The 20,540-nt window shown below is 35.4% G+C and overlaps 1 protein-coding gene across 1 annotated transcript in view; it reads right to left on the reverse strand.

The window, feature by feature from the left end:
• The window catches only part of STAT4 (signal transducer and activator of transcription 4), an 82,239-nt gene that overhangs the window by 35,141 nt on the left and 26,558 nt on the right, over positions 1-20,540 (reverse strand). Inside the window, exon 4 of the mRNA XM_036928060.2 lies at positions 1,289-1,387. Coding sequence (XP_036783955.2) covers positions 1,289-1,387 — 99 coding nt within the window. The remainder of the gene's footprint in view (positions 1-1,288; positions 1,388-20,540) is intronic.

The raw sequence follows: 20,540 nt of genomic DNA on the forward strand, positions 1-20,540 counted from the left end.
TAGTCCCTTCTTAGAATCTCTGCATCTGCTGCTGTTTTGTCCCTTCAGTTTTCCTTTGTTGTTATACTCCACAAATAAGTGAAATCATTTAGTACTTGTCTTTCTCCACCTTAGCCTCTCCATTTTTAACCAAAAAGCACTGCATTAAACTATATTTACTTTAAAAACTTACTGTACTTGAGATTTTAAGTTAAATAAAAATTCCACACCTTTTATATAAGCTAGTTCAATCACTGTGGAAAGCAATATGGAGGTTCCTCAAAAAACTAAAATTAGAAATACCATTAGACCTGGAAATTCCACTCCTAGGAATTTACCCAAAGAATACAAGTTCTTAGATTCAAAAAGACATATGCATCCCTATGTTTATTGCAGCACTATTTACAAAAGCCAAGATATGGAAGCAACCTAAGTGTCCATCAGTAGATGAATGGATAAAGAAGAAGTGGTACATATACACAATGGAATACTATTCAGCCATAAGAAAGAAACAAATCCTACCATTTGCAACAACATGGATGGAGCTGAAGGATATTATGCTCAGTGAAATAAGCCAGGTGGAGAAAGACAAGTACCAAATGGTTTCTCTCATTTGTGGAGTAGAACAATGAAGCAAAACTGAAGGACCAAAACAGCAGCAGACTCACAGACTCCAAGAAGGGACTAGTGGTTACCAAAGGGGAAGGGTATGGGAGGGCGGGTGGGGAGGGAGGGAGAAGGGGATTAAGGGATATTATGATTGGCACACATGGTGTGTGGAGGATCATGGGGAAGACAGTGTAGCACAGAGAAGGCAAATAGTGACTCTGTGGCATCTTACTTCACTGATGGACATAGACTGCAATGGGGTATGGGGGGGACTCAATAATATGGTTGAATGTAGTAACCACATTGTTTTTCATGTGAAACCTTCATAAGAGTGTATATCAATAATACCTTAATAAAAAAAATACCATCCCTCTTCTTCATCTAAAACATAAGAGTAAATTGTTAAAATTTCATTCTTCTCCAAAAAATAACCATAACCTGACCATAATTAAATTTGAGCGTTTTTTAAAAAGTTAAAAAAAAGATGCCTTTTTTGGACCTTCAAAAACATAGTGGTGTGATTTACTAAATTATGGAGGATGTCATTTAGAAAATTGATTATTTACATACCCTTTCCTTTTTATAAGGATTGACACCATTAACATAGGTAAAGAAGCTGGATGGGAAGAGGGAAAGAATTTCTGTTCCATAAAAATTGAGTTCAAGGTGAAGACAAGGTCACAAGTTCAGAAAATATTACCTGAACAGGCATGTTGGCTGCAGCCAATATCCTCCTCTCTTCCCTCAAACAATTTGAAATAACCACAGCTACATGCATTGGATTTCCATGAAATTTTCCCTGTAAAAAAGTCAGCAAAAGCAACATAAAACTTAAATATCTACATCATGGGGAAATGTTTCTATTTGGAAATCAAAATAATCTCTCAATAAATATGTGAGATTTGGGATTTATTTCAACAGTTTCTTCTATTATAACCCACATAAATTTATATTGTGAATGTAAACTACTACGTGACATATTGCTCTGCCAAAAAATCATTTTTAAAATTTAAGAATTGTTCTTGAGTATCTGTGAGGGGAAGTTTCTGAGCACACACTCAGGACAATCAGTGTACTTTAGGCTGAGGATAGGTTTTAGGGGAATGAGTTACTTCTTTGTAAATTATTATGAACCAGGGTGGTCCCAGCTGTTCATGTGTTAACTGCACTTCATAGTGTGCTTAAACCATTGCTTTTGGTCCAGGCCTAGTGTTGCTCATGTCAACTGGCTCAGAAATGTCTCAGCATACTAGAGTGAAACTCTAGCACATGTTTCAGCAACAAAATTTTATGACATCTAAAGCATGTATTACCAATGTTAATGGTGCAGATATTGTAAACTGGCAACCTGTTGGACTAATTCAGCCATCAGGTATGTTGTGTAAGTTATATGTTTGTAATCACCTCAGGAGAGCATGTCCTAACTACATATGCCAGAGTGTCCCTCACTGAATGACCTCACTCAGTTACCTACCTACTAGTCCCATGCGGGTATTTGCATTTTTGTTTGTTTATAGGACTAATTCAGACAACACCATCGTTTTAGTCAGTAGGGTTACACCTTGTTACTAGACTTTTTCCAAGGCAGGATTAACAGGAAGTACAACACATGTAGACAAATGCATTTATCTACTTTACCTCTATCTTCCTCTCTGAAGGAGGTGCTAATTATCCATGAAATGAGCAAAAGGTCAATAGTAGAAAAAATAAAAAAATCTACAAAGCCGAAACTTACTAATTAATCAAAACAAGACTATACAGACTGGTAAACCAAAGGGCCTTTCTAGGAAAGAAGTGAGGTTTTTGGTTGTAAACATTTTTATGGCCTTGACTACTGCCACAATTTTATTAGATGATGCATGGTAATTAGCACTATTTGTAAAACTAGGGTTCCTACTCAAATACCTGAGTTTCTCCTCCCCTGTGTTCTACAGCCTTAAAAACTCTTTTCCCCTTAAATCAGAAAGCTTCAAAAGTCAAAACAAAAATGAATTGACAGAAATTCACAAGGTAAAGAAATTAAAATGACCCTATTTATTGGTAGGGATACCAAAGTTTCTGATTTCTGAGTGCTGACAATTTCAGATTCTCCCTAGTTAACAATTTGTTCCTGTTAATTTTCCCATCTATTGATTTTTTCCATGTACCTTCAATTCAATTTCCCAAGAAAAGCTGTTTTCTCACTTTGCCTGTATTTTAAAAATTACTAAAATTTAAAAATCCATTGTTAAAAATAAAGGGCTTCTTCTAGGGCTACTGTAGAGGCTCTGTTATTTAAGTAAACTTGAAAACTCCATTCACGATCAGAAATTCCTCTAAGACCCCAAGAATAACCATTGTTTGTCTTTTTTTCTTTCACTGTTGTAATTTTTCATTGATCATTCAGATACTATCTTTCTGCACATCTCAGCTCTAGTGTGTACACTTTTCATTTTCCTCTCCTGCTTGAGTTTTTTGCCTTCCTTATCAGATCCAGTTCCCTCCCCACCATGAGGTCTAAGAGTATTCATGTTTTCTCGTGTGCTAGGAGCAAAGAACCACCATTGTTTTCATCCAGGCTATCTTTTCACTTTTCTCTTGCATTTTTCCCAACTTAGTCCCAACACAAAAACATCATGTGGAAAATTAATCACTGTAGATTCAAAACCAAATTAACCTTTATTATTTTCATAAGTATCAAAGCTGTGCTCATGTTCACCTTTCCGTAGTTACCCTGTGTATAACCTCAAAAAAAAAAAAAGCAGCAAAAACAAAAAACAAAAATAACCAAAGCAAAAACACCCCAAGCATGTGTTGGTGGGAAGGAGAGCCAGGAAGAGAATGCTCACCTTCTGTTTGTCTCACTTAGATGAAGGTGTTGCATGTATCGTCTACTCTTTTCATGGTCTTGTCTTTTCACTATCTCATAATATGAATGAATAGATGTCTTTAATGTTAATGAAGTACAAGTTGTTAATTCTCCCTTTCATGGCTAGTGACTTTATAGTTTTATGACCTAAGAAATCTTTCCCTACCCTGCAGTCCTAAAGGGTTTTTCTTATATTATCTTTTTAAGTCTTTACTATCTTTTAAATCTTTATTATCTTTTTGCCTTTCATTGTAATTCACTTGCAGCTTCTTAATAATGAGGTTCTTTTCACTTTTTTCTGCATGAATACTCAGTTCCAACAATGTTTATTGGAGACACTGTTTTTTCATCACTGCTCTGCGGGCCCAACTTCGAAAGTGAAAAGATAGCCTTTAAATAAATCAAGTGTCTGTAAATGAATGGGTTTGTTTCTGGACTCCACTCCATCTCATGGTTCTGTCTGTCTCTGTTTACCAAAAGACTTTTTTAATTACCAGAGCTTTGTAATAAGTTTTGATATCAAGTAGAATAGGTTTTCTTTGCATCTCCGTATCAAATTCAGAATCAGCTTATCAAGCTATACAGATACATACAACCACGTTAGAATTAGAATGGCACTAAATTTTAGATACATTTGAGAGACCTGGCATCTTTGTAATTGTGTTTTAATCCACTTATTTAGTTCTTTTTAATTCTCTCTATTAATATTAAGCATTAAAGTTTTACACAGAGATCTACATTTTTTCTAAGGTTTTTTTCAACATACTTCATATTTTGGTAATGGAATAAATGGTATCTTTCTTTCCTGTTTTTGCTGATATGCAGAAATATATTTGAGTTTTATATATTGATTTTAAATCCAGCAATTTTGCTAAACACTCACTGATTATAATAACATATTTGTAATATCTCTTACAAATTCTAAAAATTTATCTGTGGATTCTTTTGGACTTTCTGCATACACAAATCGCATCTTCTGTGAACACTGGTAAAAATGTTCTCCCTTTTCAATCATCTAATTTCCATCAGGATTTCAGCTTCAGCCTAAGATTTATTTAGAAATGTATTGGTTAATTTCCAAACAGGGATTTCCTATTTACCTCTATTACTTATTTTGTATAGATTTTAAAATTCTGATCAGAATAGATGCTCTGAATGAGTTCAGTCACTTAAAATTTGTTGAGACTTGCTCTGTGGCCCAGCATATGGACCTTTGTAAATATTCTGTGGAGCTTGTGAAGAATGTGAAGTCTGCAGTTGTTGGGTGCAAATGCCTTATTCAAGTTCATTGACCCAAGTTCGTTCATTGTTTTGTTCAAATTTCTGCATCCCTGCTGATTTTTCTGCCTAATTAATTTTATCAATTATTGAACGAGGCATGCTGAAATCTATTTTTTGAATTTTTCTCCTTTGCTATATATTACTATATATCAAATCTTTCATTACTATGAACTGACCTTTATCTCTAATAAATGCTTTTTGCCTTGAAGCAAAAATGTGAACTATGACATCTGCTTTTTATCACTTAGAATTTTTATTTTATCTTTATTGAAAGAACTCTTTTGATTTACTTCAAGATTTAAAATCACTTATTGGTATTATGCATATATACAAGAGTATATATATGTGAAATAAATCGGTTTATGTATTCCTAAAACTTCTTCACATATTTAAAATTCAACTTTTCTGAATCTCTTTTTAACTTAGATTCACTGGCATCCATATTTTTCCACAAAATAATGTTTTCTAGGCCATCAAGACGGTTGATGATACAGCATTTCTTTAACGTGTGCATAGCTACTGTCTCTACTCTGTAAGTTTTGATGTTGGCATCTTTTTATTTTACTAGAAGTTCTCAAAAGAAAGTTTTCAGACAAGAACCAGGATTCACTTTCCTTCTGCAAATGGTCCTTAAGTGGTGTGCTGACCAAAGCATTCCGGGGTTGTAGTGGCCTCATTATGCCATTAACCATATCATTACACTTTCAGGTGAAATTATTATTATTATACCTTTTTTTAATTTTGGTATCATTAATCTACAATTACATGAAGAACATTATGTTTACTAGGCTCCCTCCTTCACCAAGTCCCCCCCCCCACAAACCCCATTACAGTCACTGTCCATCAGCGTAGTAAGATGCTGTAAAATCACTACTTGTCTTCTCTGTGTTGTAGAGCCCGCCCTGTACCCCCCCACACACATTATACATGCTAATTGTAATGCCCCCTTTCTGTTTCCCCACCCTTATCCCTCCCTTCCCACCCATCCTCCCCAGTCCCTTTCCCTTTGGTAACTGTTAGTCCATTCTTGGGTTCTGTGATTCTGCTGCTGTTTTGTTCCTTCAGTTTTTCTTTGTTCTTATACTCCACATATGAGTGAAATCATTTGGTACTTGTTTTTCTCTGCCTGGCTTATTTCATTAAGCATAATATCCTCCAGCTCCATCCATGTTGTTGCAAATGGTAGGATTTGTTTTCCTCTTATGGCTGAATAATATTCCATTGTGTATATGTACCACATCTTCTTTATCCATTTGTCTATTGATGGACACTTAGGTTGCTTCCAATTCTTGGCTATTGTAAATAGTGCTGCGATAAACATAGGGGTGCATCTGTCTTTTTCAAACTGGGCTGCTGTATTCTTACAGTAAATTCCTAGGAGTGGAATTCCTGGGTCAAATGGTATTTCTATTTTGAGCATTTTGAGGAACCTCCATACTGCTTTCCACAATGGTTGAACTAATTTACATTCTCACCAGCAGTGTAGGAGGGTTCCCCTTTCTCCACAACCTCGCCAACATTTGTTGTTGTTTGTCTTTTGGATGGTGGCCATCCTTACTGGTGTGAGATGATATCTCATTGTGGTTTTAATTTGCATTTCTCTGATAACTAGCGATGTGGAGCATCTTTTCATGTGTCTCTTGGCCATCTGAATTTCCTCTTTGAAGAACTGTCTGTTCAGCTCCTCTGCCCATTTTTTAATTGGATTATTTGCTTTTTGTTTGTTGAGGTGCATGAGCTCTTTATATATTTTGGATGTAAACCCTTTATCGGATCTGTCATTTATGAATATATTCTCCCATACTGTAGGATGCCTTTGTGTTCTATTGATGGTGTCCTTTGCTGTACAGAAGCTTTTCAGCTAGGTGAAATTATTAATTAATTGTTCAGATACATGTCCATAAAATCATTGAGAACCAGAATATATATAGTAGTTTGCCAGATGACTATTCCAGAAGAATTTTAACCAGTCCTCTTTCAGGACTGGTTAGATAGTCAACCAACCATCATCCATACTTTGGTTCACTCTTAATAACATATTTGAAAACATTCTTATTCTTGGACTTTGTTCTTTAAAATTAAATATGGTGGTAACTTCAGCAATCAGTAGTTAGGCATAAGATTACAATGATACACTGTTTTTCGTAACCCAAATGCAAACACTTGATCCCTTTAAAGATCCTTTTACATTGAAAATTTTGTCTTGTCAAAGAAAACCAATCCCCCGTCCCCAGCATTACTTATTTAATTAAACACATATTTTAATTTTTCTTCAATGGCATCATGTTGGAAGTTAATTGCATTCTGTTTAAAATCAGTGGAAAGTTTCTGATAAATGGATATTGCACGTCTTAATGATAATCCTGTGCAATGCATAATTCATTTATACCAGCTTCCCATTGTGCTGAAGTTTTGTTCATGCATTTTGAGGAACTTGGCAATCTCTCTTTCTACTGTTGCTTTGTGTGTGATAGGCAATCCTTTTGAGTAAATCGCAGCAGTAAAATATAATACAACTCTGCTACTGGGCATGATTCCTCCTTTCTTACATCCTGTGAAGCAATTTATTATTGCTTTCCAAGAAAATATGGAACTTACTATCATCCATCCAGTGAAAAATAACTTGATTAACAAACATCAAATTTATAACCTGCTGAACTGTTCCTATCCCATTCTGTATACACAGTTGCTATTTGTTTCCATCCTAAGTCATAGTGCTATATCCATGACACTTTAAACAGCATTAAATTTAACATGTGTTATAACAACAGTGCACATGATTCAATGGAAGTGACAGTATGAATAGCTATGACCCAATTTCCCATCACAATGACAATGACATTGTGATTGTTACCTGACTGACATTGTGACTGCTACCTGACAAAAGCAATTAAGAGATGCTATAGATGATAAGATGCATTTTGATTTAGTGATGTTAAAATGCAGAAAAAAAGGTGTCTGAAAATCAATGAATATGCTGTTTTATTCTTTCTGATACTTTATGCTAAATTCCTTGGCTTTCCTTCAATTCCTCTTCTATTGCCCTCCCATTTAATTTCTAAATTTCATTTGTCACTAAAGATTGACTAGTTCATCTGTTCTTTATCCCAAATGGTCCAACAAGTACCATAGTCAGAAGTAAAGGACATGCGTCATAATAATCTTTATTTAGGTGGCAGAGAATCAGAGATTTCACAATTAGATATTCACCTCTTTGAGTGCTTTCCCCAAGGATCCCCTTTAAAATGCAAACACAAGGGAAAGTTAACACCACATTGAATTAACTTCGTCTGCATTGTGAAGGATTTATCAGATGTTGTTCTCTGGCTCTGGTGACCTGGCAACTGCAGGGTGAGAGAACGGGTCCCAGGACAAAGAAAGGGAGAAGTTTTGGGACAGCCTTGAAAGAGAGAGGCAACAGCAAGCAAAGGGAATGTGGGATTCTGAAAAACCATGTAACCAACTACTGTCTGGGATTGGGTTCCTCCTGAAGCTAACCCTGAGACAAGGATTCCAGCACGAGAAGTATAACTGGGAGTTGATCCCCAAAAACAGCTTTGGGAGAGGGTAACTGAGACTAGGAAGAGAATGCTTCCAATAAAAGGTATGTTGTCAAGCCGTTGGCTACAATGGGCTGGGAGTCACTGCAGAACATGTGACTTAGTTATCTACCCAAGGGCTTCGGGAATTGGAGTGTTCTAGTACACCAGCTCTTGTCATTAGCCATGAAACAAAAAGATACACTTATCAGCTCACTTCATTGAATTAAAATGGTGAGACCCCATGTGATATGGGCAGGGTTCCCCATGTCTCTGCCAAACTAACTCTTCTCCTAACCTCAATTTGAGAATTTTTTTACTTTTCTTAAAACTACCTGCAACCATATTGTACTCAAATATTGAAAATTCTTCTCTTATGTTATGTCTGGGATATGAAGCAGTTGTTTCCACTTATAAAGTAAAATGCTTTCATTCACATTTTATTGGCAACCTGCAATCTACTGCATACTTCTGGTTGCCAACTCACTCTCTCCTCTTTTATCATTGCAAATATGGCTATTAAACCATTTTTCTCATTACTCCTTACCAGTGCCAAACATGCTGGCCAGTTTCTACAGAACAGCACAGTCTCAGCTTCAGCCTCTTACTAATTCCTTCTCTTTGTTCTGAGCACACAATTTTTCTTAATGCCTTTTACATAATATTTTGTCAGTAGGTCATAAGGATATGTCTATGGTGGAAGAAAACCCATTAAATTAAAGGAGAGATGACCTAGTTGTCCTAAGGCTGACTTAGATGAAGAATGTTCAGTCTGATAGATTTAAAATTCAATAATCTTTCACGATAATTAAAACTACCGGAAGATACCACTACATATCTATGTGTAGAAAGGTTAAGATCCAAAACACTGACAACGCCAAATGCTGGTAAGGATGTGGAGAAACAGGAACTTTCAGCCACTTGAGAAGATAGTTTGGCAGTTCCTTACAAAGCTAAAAATACTCTTACCATATGACCCAGCAATCATGTTCCTAGATATTTATGCAAATGATTAAAAGCTTATGTTCACATAACGATCAGCATCCAAATGTTTATAGCAACTTCATTCTGAATTATCAAAATTTGGAAGCAACCAAGATGTCCTTCAATAGGTAAATGAATAAACAAACTGCGGTCCATCTATATGATGGAATATTATCCAGTGATAAAAAGAAATGAGCTACCAAGCAACACAAAGACATGATAGAAACATAAAAACGTTGCTAAGTGAAACAAGCCTATCTGAAATGCATACATACTTTAAGGCAAAACTAGGGAAACAGTAAAAAGATCAGTGGTTGCCAGGAGTGGGGGGATGGGGAGTGTATGGGTAATCTCTGTACTTTCCAGACTACTCTAAAAAAATCAAGCCTACTTTTTAAATTGTCGTAATGAAGTCAGTTGTCACATCTCCTTATGCTGTTCCTTTGCCTGAAACATAGAGTTGTCCATCTCCCTTGTTCCATTAGCTTTAAATTGTCTCATCACCACAAAGGTTTTCTTGATAAAAGAGAAGTGAGATACAGATTCTTAATAGATAGAGATGATTAATGCCTTATTTCTATGTACACTACTACTAATATATCCATCTTAAAACAAACTAGCTAAAAATCAGCTGCAGGTTTATAGAGCTTATCCTGCTTATTTTTTAAATGAAATAAAACACTTCTTTAAGACATCAAGTATGTCTTCTATAAATTATGAGTATATTTCTTGCACCATGTTCTCTGTCTGTGAAGGCTTAACTCATCCTAGACAATTGCTCTGTGAAGCAGCTGGAGAACTCTCTCTGTATAAAGTCAGGGGACCTGGGTTGGTGACTGTGACTAGCTGTGTGGCAAGTCAGGCAAGTCACTTCTTACCCTTCATTACTTCATTTGCCCCTTTAGCGAGTTGAATAATCTTTGTCATTCATCATGGAGTCACTGTGAGGAGCATGCCAGACGACTGGGAAAGAGCTTTATAACTTGCAAAGCACACTACATGTTTATACAGAGTTTTCTAGGCTGCCTCATGGGGGCGTTAGGGGAGCTTAAAGCTCATAAATGGTAAATCAATATAAACAGAAGATAAAAATCTTCCTATTAGTTTCACAGAAATTACCAACACTGATTATAAAGCCAGTGAAGACTGAGTTGGGTTCCAGGAAATATATTTACATGAATATAAAAGAGAGTCCTGGAAAAAAAAAGACTATGTATTGGGGTTTTCAAAGCTTTAGACAGTGGGGACTTTCCTGGCATTTCTTTAGGACTAACTTGCACATGCACACAAATGCACTAGAAGCTGCTTTGAATAAAAAATTCACTCACACAAGTTAGCAATTAGAAATAATAATACAGTACTCTCACCTATGCATAATTGATACAATCTTTGGAAGAAAATTACACTATACCACTTTCTGTGCATAGAAAAAAGGCTGGGAAGGAACACATTAATGGTCACCCTTGGGGAACTGGGATTGGGGAAATGGATACGATCCATTTTGCCTCAATTCTTTGGTATTGTTAGAATTTTAAAAATAATTCAGTTACTTTTATGATTAAAACTAAACAAGAAGTGACAAATTACATATACTCCATATAAGGTCCTTTTTCTTTGCTTAATTTATGCGAAGGTTTTTGTAAAAGATGAATGTTGGCTTTGAAAATTTGTCATTCAGGTGAAAAGAGGAAAAAAGAGTTTAGTTAGATCATTATGATGACTAAAATTCAATGCTTTTAAGGAATTCACATTCCTGTAATTAAGAGAGAAATGAACTGCCTAATTTAAAATGCCAGGAAGAGAATAAGAAGATAGATGATAACAAATTCTAGGTATCGCTTATATGTTTAAACAAAATAATAGAATATGCCATTTACTGAATACCCATTATATGCAGGGTTCTTTATAGCTTTGTTTTTGGTGGTTACAATACCCTGTGAGGTTCATATTTTGAAGCCTAGGGTTCTGTCTTTGTGAAAAGTCACAGAATTCAGAAGTAAAAGAGAAGGATCTCTTCAAATCCAGATGTATCTCATTCCACAAACTATGGCCTTTCCAAAACACTACTGCCTCTAAAAAATGCCTTCCTTCTTTATTTAACTAGACCCCTTCTTGAACCACAGCTGTATTTAATTTTATTTTTCCCTGGAAATTATCTTCATAATTTTTCTATTACAAACCTGTTCAAGGACTGGTCATTCTTCATGGGACCTCAGGATAGCTGCAGTGGTAAAACTGACCAACCGAAAATGACCTGTGTTCGATTATAAAATTACTAAATTACTTTTCCTGAGTTGACTTGGTCTTAATACCTCAGGCAGTTTATACCTGCTGTCAGTAGAGGCAATCTGCCATGGACCTTCAGAGTCCCTGCCTGATCCTGCTGGGGTTATGCCAAGAGTGCAAGGCCCTACTGTTCTTTACTTGTCTCATTTTTCAGGGTTGTAGTTGCAGAAAGCTACCTTCAGTGATGAGGTAATGTCTCCCCCCAGCTAAAGAGCAGGCCTGCTTCCCTAGACAGAAAAGCAGTGAAATCCTCCAGTTAAGTGTTTCTGTCCTGTAACACAACCCACTGAGTGTGCAGACAACCATGACGGGCCCCCTGCATTGCCCCTGAAGGGCCTGGGGCAGGACAGGGAGTGCCGATGGGCTTGAAGTTCTGACTACCGCTTTTGTTATGAATAATAAAGGCTTTGTCTCTGAATCAGAAGCCTCATATTTCTTCAAGCATCCATGGAACAACTACAAGCTCACTTGTTAGCTTGAAAGGAGGGTAAAATCCCAGATCCTGCACACTTGTTGATACCTACTTGGGTTGTAAAACTTATCACAGAGCATTTCCATTAACTTATCACAGAGCACTTCCATTACTTATTTCCATGTCTGATTCCCCCATCTAGACTTTGCACCTTTCAAAAGCAGGAATTGGTCTTCTTCAAGACTAATTGTGAAGCAGCTGTCACCTTACAGGAACCTCATAAATGCTTGCTGGATGATCAAATGAGAGAATGAATAAATTACAATAATCTCCTCCTGAGAGAAAAATAGAAAAAACATATTATCTGATCTGTGTGTTGGTAAAGACCTCTGTCTTTAAATCCTTCTGGAATTTTTATTAGTCACTTGTCTTTAGTATTTAGAAAGATATGAAACTATAGTCTTGAGATTAGTTGAGATTGGGAAGAGGACCACAAGGTATGAAATACCCCTGGGGATGGCACTTTTGCTTCTCAAAGGCCTGGTGGGATCGTCATCCTGGCGGACCAGTATCATTGGCAGTGAAGCTGCTTTGGTGAGACTCACTCAGTGGAGATGATGCTCTGAGTGTCCTGCTCTCTGGATAATAAGACACCTTCTTCACTGAGTAAGACAATTGGTGCCCTTTGCCTAGGTTGATAGCATCTTTAGTCTCCCTCTCACCCTTACTCCCATGATCACAAGGACATATTATCATAATTAAAGTGTGTTTTGTCCCACGCTTGGTGATAGAATTGTATATCTAGAATAAACAAGACTCTAATAAAAAAAATTCTAGGAAGAATGAACAAGATGATATGCTTTTTTCTACACTGGCAATAACCACCTAGAACTGGAAATAGGAAGAATATGGCATTCAGAATAATAATAAAAGGAATTTTTAAAATTTAGGAATAAATTTAATAAGAACAATACATGTCTGTGGATAAGATTGCAATATTTCCAGAATCTCTCATCTGGCCTAAGTGCATCCCCATATCAGCAGATGTTTCCAAGAGGTGGAGAGAAGTAGTCCATCTCCGTATCAGCAGGTAATTACAAGCGGGAGTGAGGGCATATCTGGCCCGGAGAGGTTGGGTGGGGTCTCTTTTTTTGTAACCAGGTTGTGAGAGACACTGGCGAGCAGAAGTGGACGACTGCTTATAAGCAATAAATGGGTTTCTCCCACTTTATTTCTCCCTTTGACTGATTTTGGTTCAAACATATTTTGCCCCAGGCTGGGAAAATATTTTCCCCCCAGAGTTACAATATCATATGAATTAAAACTAGGGTCATATTGAAGACTTTAAACAAGATTTGGGAGAAGGTAACTTTAAAATATAACATAGAATAAACATAGCATAGAATTCTAGGATGTGGGACTTAATGCCACAAACATGTTAATTGTCCCAGAATGAATACATATATTTAATGCAATTGAAGTTACATTCCCAAGAGCTGCTTTCGGAGGGTTTGTGTTGAAGGAGTCAATGAAGTTCATATGGAAGAAATGTTGCAAACCAGTTCAGAAAATCACAAAGGCTTATTAACTTTCAGTTCTTATTTACATCAGGAAATTTTCTACATGTGCCATATTTTACTTCATTTAATCTTTACAACAGCTGTTTGTGATAAATAATATTAACCCAATTTTATAGATAAGTAAACTGAGATACAGAGATGTTAAATAACTTGAAGCCAGGATTCAACTCCAGAGTATGTCCTTTCAACCAGTTAACCACCAGTTCATTCTCTCCAAGTTGTGGGAAGGAGAATTTGCCCATACAAAATACTGCAATGTACTATGAAGTACAGTATATTTACGTAGCATAAATGTACTATAAAGTATACATTTATAATCAATAGTATTGATATATAATTATATTAGCAGAACAGCAGAATGATAGAAAAATTAACATATGAAAAGGTGGTATTTCATTTCAGTGTGAGAAAATGGTTATTTAAAAATAATCTTCCTGGTAAAACTGTCTATCAATCCGGAAGAAAAAGTTGGATCTCTGTAAAAAGAATTCTGTGTAGATAAAAGGCTTAATTTTTTTTAAATGTTAGAATAAAATTCGGGAAAACAGATAAAGAGTTTTGAGACATTAAACCAAAGCAAGACCCCCTAGAAACTATACAAAAGAAGATGGGTTTTCCACTATATTTACTTTTTTGTATAGAAAAAGATGTCATAAAGCCAAAAAACATATAGATTAAGTAAAATATTAGTAATGCATATGCAAGTTAATTATTGTGAAAGGTATTTTTTTAAATAATACTTTTAATATATAAAGAACACTGAAATTGATACGAGAAAGCTCAATAGAAGAAAGTGAATGGGAAATTTAAGAAAGAGGACATTCAAAAAACTAATAAATGTGAGCCAGGATGCCCAGCCTAACAGATAATCAGCCAAAAACAAATTTAAAGTAAAAAGAGAGAGATTATATCCCTAAAATCAGAGAGGCAAAAATGAAAATACTAATGAAGATATGGGGAAGAGGGTCTTCATACACTTCACTGACTGAAATGTGAATTTTACACCTATTTGGAAAGCAATCTGACAGTATTAAAATTTAGAGCACTTAAACCCTTTGACTAGTAAGTCCTTTTCTATGAATCTATACCATGAAAATAAGAACACGTGCCTGTAAGGATGCATGTACAAGGTTGTTCATTACAACACTGTTTATGCTAGAGAAAACCTGATTAAGGCACAGTGCTTGCTGACCTGGTGGGAATGGCTCACTTAGTTGTGGCATATCCACTCCAAAGACCATTTGCTGCCACTAAAATCTAGAGATTTCTGTGATGTAAAATGTGAAAAGCAGAGAAATAAGTAATAAAACTCATTTTTGTAAATGACAAAATTATGACTTCCCCATTTCCAAAATTCCATAAACACACACATAATACACATGGGAATAAATTGTACATTTTCCCATTTTATTTAAGTAATCACATATAGGTATGGAAGAGCACACACTTGTTAACATTGATGTCTTTGGGGGCGATGATGCGGATGGAGGTAAGGAAAAAGGAAGGGAAAAAATGAGTTTGTAATAAAAAAAGCAGCATGTATAATATCTAATTTATGGTAAATTATATATGAGTGTGTATGCGGTAAAAGCAAGAAAAGATAGTGGCTGGCATGTTAATGGTGGTTATTTTATTCTCGTAGAGTTTCAGGGGATTTTTAGTTTCTTCTTAAACTTTCATTATCCTTTGAATTTTTGCAAAGATGTGTGTTATTTAAGCAATTAGAAAAAGTTTAAAACTTTTTTCATCATAACAAAAATTCCATTAGTAAAAACTTTTTGATTAATTTACATGTTGTGCAAAAGTTAGAAAATTGGAACTACTAAAGCAATTAAGTGGAAAAATCACTCCAGTCTGAAGAAATAAAACCATTCTCTGAAGATGGTTGACATTTACGAAGCCACCCTCAAAAGTGTCCCTGAATATTTTCCATCGAATAAAAATCTGAAATCTATCTAAACTGCAGCAGAGATATTAACACCACTGCATTACTGAGAGAAATGGAAACTGAAGGATTGTTAATAGCTCATAAATAATGGAAAGTGAGTGTGCAAATGGCCTACAACTCAACTGTGAACATGAGGCCAGGAACCAGAGCCTGTTCTAAACTGTGAGTCTTACTGCTGGTTTACAAATCCCCAGAATGACACTTCAAAGTGGTGTTCAGGCAGGCTTCAAATGCAAGTCACACTAACATGACCAGCTTTGGCTTCCATGAACATTTCTAATTTCAGCTTCTGTCAAAATGTATTATCTCTTTCCTTCAGTTCCTTGCTCATTTAGAGCTAATTAATCAGATGTAGTCACCTTTTTCTCCTGTTATCTTGGATGAAAAATCCTATTAAGCTGTATGGGTTTATATTACCTCCAGGCCTTGATCACTTGACATGCTGAACCAGCTACATTTGAACAAGGCCTTTGTGAAGACATGATTTGCCCAGAAGTATGCACTCGAAAGTCAGGGTTTGAGGTCAGGTGTCAGGGTTTTACCTCAGCCCCACCATTAAATATGACATAAAAAAAAAATCCTCTTTACTTCTCTGAGACTTGATTTCCTCTCCTAAAAAATCTGTACCCTGTCCTTCTCTCCTAAGTTGTGAGAATCAAGTGGGATGTTCACAAGATCATAGTTAATGGTTAAACAAAGGTCAAGTATGTTTTTCTCTGATTGCAGAAGTAAAAATACCCTTTAAAGAAAAAATTTTTAATGCAAAAATAACTAAGAAAATTAAAATGATCCATAATCACAAGATCTAGGATAACTGATGTTAATATTTTGATGCACCCATTTAGTTTATTTCTCCATGTGTGTATTCATACACACTTTAAAAAATAAAAATCAGAGCACACTCTATATAACATTATGTATCTGCTTTTCCATTTAATTGATAATTAAGCTACGTCATTAAAACATCTAAAATACCATTTTTAATAGCTCTTGAATGGTTATTTTAGTCCTAGTCTGATTTATTTAATAAGTTGTCCTCTGCTGGAATTTAGATTATTTACAATTTTTCACCATTAAAATTCATTCTTGGTTAAACCAACCTCATTACAGTATTTAGGTCTTGTTCATTTATGTTTTTGCCTACTTGATAAGTCAGAAACAGAGAAAAGTATGCTGAAGTGTCCCACCACTATTTCTGATTTCTCTCATTTCTTCCTGTATTTATAATTTTTAGTTCATATGTTGAGTCAATAATATTTGTGCAAACTGATCTGTGAATGTTGTATGTTTACATGAAATTGTTTCTTATAGTAATACAGTATTTGTCCTGTTTACTGCTTTTGTACTGTACTTTGACATTTTCTAACAATTTCATAACCACAATGAAGATTAAATGAGATATTACATATCCTTAGTACAAAGTAAATGTCAGCTATTATATCTCATTTCTATTTTATTATCGTTAAAATAAAATAATACAGTTACTCTACTTTCTTTTTGTCTGAATTTGACCTGATATATCTTTGCCCAATCCTCTTTGCTCTTATTATAAAAACATGGTTTTCGGAAAAATTCTTCATTTAGTGGACTAAATCATTATTAGAAAATGCTGTTCTTCTAACACACCAAGGTGAGCTTGCCAGTCTCTTGTTTGAGTTTTTTTAGTATTTTTTCATAAGTCTCAGGCATGTATCTTCAGGCCATGTTTCTGATGATGAATGTGGAGCTGATTTTCCTGATTTAGTTTTCACTGACACCTGTATAGATTTTACTCATATTCTGGCATTTAACTGTCCAGTCGTTTTAGGTTTTAATGTGGTATGGCTTTGTCTTTTTTTCCTCTTGTGAATTTTATCTCAAAGTTTGGAAAGATTTTTATATGCAATTGTAAACCTTAAGTCCTTGTAACCAAAGCCAAAGGCATGATTTCTAGGCACTATGGTAGACTTTTGAAAAAGTACATCTTTAGGGATGTGCTAAAATGTAAATCTCTTATGAGAGTCCCTAATAGCAAAAATAGAAAGCCCTAATTTTGTTACTCATAGGGTTTGGGCTAGTTCAAACTGAAACATAATTTATTTTAAAAAATGGTTGTCACAATTTTTACCATATTAATCTAGTCTCATTTATATGCTAATGTGTTTGTAATGTCTATTAATCTCTATTAAAGGAAATTTCTCAGACATTGGGAAATCTACAGTTTTTCCCTAGTTTGCCTACATTTCTATCACCCCCAGCCTATAAAATATACGTGTTTCATTTGCACATTTCTGATGAGCAAACAAGGTTTGAGACTATGAGTAATAGATTGCTAACTTTTGTAGGTATCAGAACCATCGTGATAGCTTTTTAATGAAATCTACTAAAGAAACCACTATATGATCTCCATTTTGTGAAAAAAAATGTATATCCATCTACAAATGCATTTTAACAGATAAGAAAAAATATACTGAAATATCAGCAGTGGTTGAAATCTGGATGGTGGCATAATGGATAATCATTTTTTCTTTTCAGATTTCTTCATGCGTGCACATTACTTAATAAAGAAACATCCATTCTTTTCTAACTGAACAAAGCATTGATGATAAAGGAATTAAACCAATGAATTATGTTTTTACCATGTTCATTTCCAACTAGTCTTTGTTTTCTGGAAAAGGATGAGAGTGTATTGTAGAAGCAAAGTTTGAGAGTTAGTGGTAATTTTTTATTCAGTTACAAATAGAAATGCCGATCACAACAGGCATAGGTAAAGAAGGTTTTGCCATACAGACTAGGGCTATGCTTTCCAGACTTCAGGATTTCATGGAGTAGAAAACAGTAGAAGTTTTAGGGTTGACATGTTGTCAGCTTTTTATTTAACCAAATAAGTATATATTAAAGAAAGCTCCATAGTCACGACCACATACATCTTCATCATTTCATAAGACAGAACATTCCTGTCCCAAATGATCGGAAAAGATACAACCTGTCATAGAATAAAGAACCATCCTTTAAAAGGAATAAATTTGACTTTGCAAATTTTCTTATTTTCCAGATGACCAGTAAAAACTTTACTAAGGATGGGCCCTGGCTGGTGTTTGGGGCCCCCTGGACTAAGACTTGGCACTCCTAGTATTGGGCAGAGAGAAGTCTCAGAGGCTCATCTTCCTTATCTGGCTCCAGAGAGACTGAGTAACTGATGGTATAGTGGCAGGTGTTGGAGAAGGAAAGGTAAAATCAGACTTGGTATTATTTTCAGAGAGAAGACTGCTACACCCAATGTTTTTAGGTTCATCGCATGTTGTATTGATAAAGTATATATAAAAGACGTATTTACATCCCTATGTAATAAGTAATAGGTTGTGGGAAAATAGTTGTCAAAATCTAACATGATGGTCGATAAGCAGCTAGAATCCAACCCTTTCCACTGCCTCTGCCTCTACCATCCTTGTTGAGTCTGGCTGAACATGGCAGCAGGAGACAGCTTGTTAAAACCTGAGTTGGATCATGCCACTTCTCTAAAAGAGCCCTCCAGTGGTTTCTCATTTCAAAATAAAAACCAAAATCTTTATACTGTCCTACCCAAGCAAAGTCACGAGTGGATCGCATGTACTTTATGTACCACATTCATGCTCTTTTTAAAAAAGGATGGTCCTTACAGCTACCAACCCCTCTCTTCCAGTTGTTAAGGAATACAATGGATTGTTTGAAATAATATTCTTTGTCTTCCAAATTGTAAGTATAATCCATATCCACTATATAAGATATATAAAATACAGGAAAAGTACACATTAAAAAAATAAAAATCAGACCTAATTTTATATGCTAAGGATAAACATCAACATTTTTATGTATTTCCTTCCAGGTTTTTAAAATTATTTTTTTGTAATACTCTTAGTATAATATAAAATTGAGATGCAAGTTTGCATTCCATAGTTTTCACTTAGAAATAACACATTAGGATTATTTTTCTATGTCTTTAAATAGTCATCAAAAACTGATGTTGAATAAACATATACTCCTGAATTATCTGGCTAGGCCACAATTTATGGAACTGTTCCCTTCTTTTGGACACTTAAGTTGATCCTAATTTGTAAATATAGTATTTAACTATCCTTCCTAATAGATACAATGGCAAATAAATAACCCCTAGCTTCTGGCATTGGATAGTGTTGGCGTGAACCTAGGAGGCCTGTGATAGTCTGAGACTGTGGCTGTATCACTGGGATTTGCTGTGAGGACTGCAGAAGAAAAGCAGGAGGAAGACCCTCAGTTGGCTTTTCTATTATTGAGGAATTTTGTTCAGGTCATTACGGCCTCAATTGGATCATCAGTAATGTTAGGAGTTGGATTCAATGGCATTAGCATTCCAGCTCTCCTAAGTGTTATTTTGCTATCAATCTGTCTCAAGCCAAAAATAATCAGCCATCCATCAGAACACAGATATTACAAGGAACCGGTAACTCCTGGGAACTCATTTGTGCTTTTGTGGCTTTGTTGGTATGTACTGGGAACTTTTCCAACTTGGCAGAGTAGAAGACAAATCAAAACATATGCAAATTCTGTTTAAGTTTCACGGTTTAGTGGCTGCTTAGAAAAAAAATTTTAATGTGTTCGATTCCAGAAGCTTACTGGAAAAAAAAATGTGTCTGAGTCAACAAATCATTTTAAGAAATGCAAACATACATCCTTCAGGGGCAAAGCAAGACTGCATCCCTGTGACAGCAGGCCTGTGCCCAGCATTCAAGTAGGCTACATCCCACCAGGAATATTACAGTAGGTGGAGAATCATTATTTTTATGAGGGAGCATTCCTAGAATCCACTAGATGAGGAAGATATAAAGCAAACTGCACCAGGATGCTGCTGTCTGAAGAGATGACATGAGCATGTGCTGGGTGATTTACCAAGAGGGTCAGTTAAGTGATGTTGGACTTAATATTGATAGGAAATCTATGGAATTCAAGTACTTCTATACATTTACCATCCTCATAGAAACTTGTGATCACACAGGATAAGTATAGGTGTCTTTTATGCAGTCTCCAGGGACATCAGTTGAGATGAAAAATGTTTAAATGCTTCAGAGATCAGCCTCTT

The sequence above is a fragment of the Manis pentadactyla genome, chromosome 6, assembly GCF_030020395.1.
Source record: "Manis pentadactyla isolate mManPen7 chromosome 6, mManPen7.hap1, whole genome shotgun sequence".
In the NCBI taxonomy this organism is placed as follows: domain Eukaryota; kingdom Metazoa; phylum Chordata; class Mammalia; order Pholidota; family Manidae; genus Manis; species Manis pentadactyla.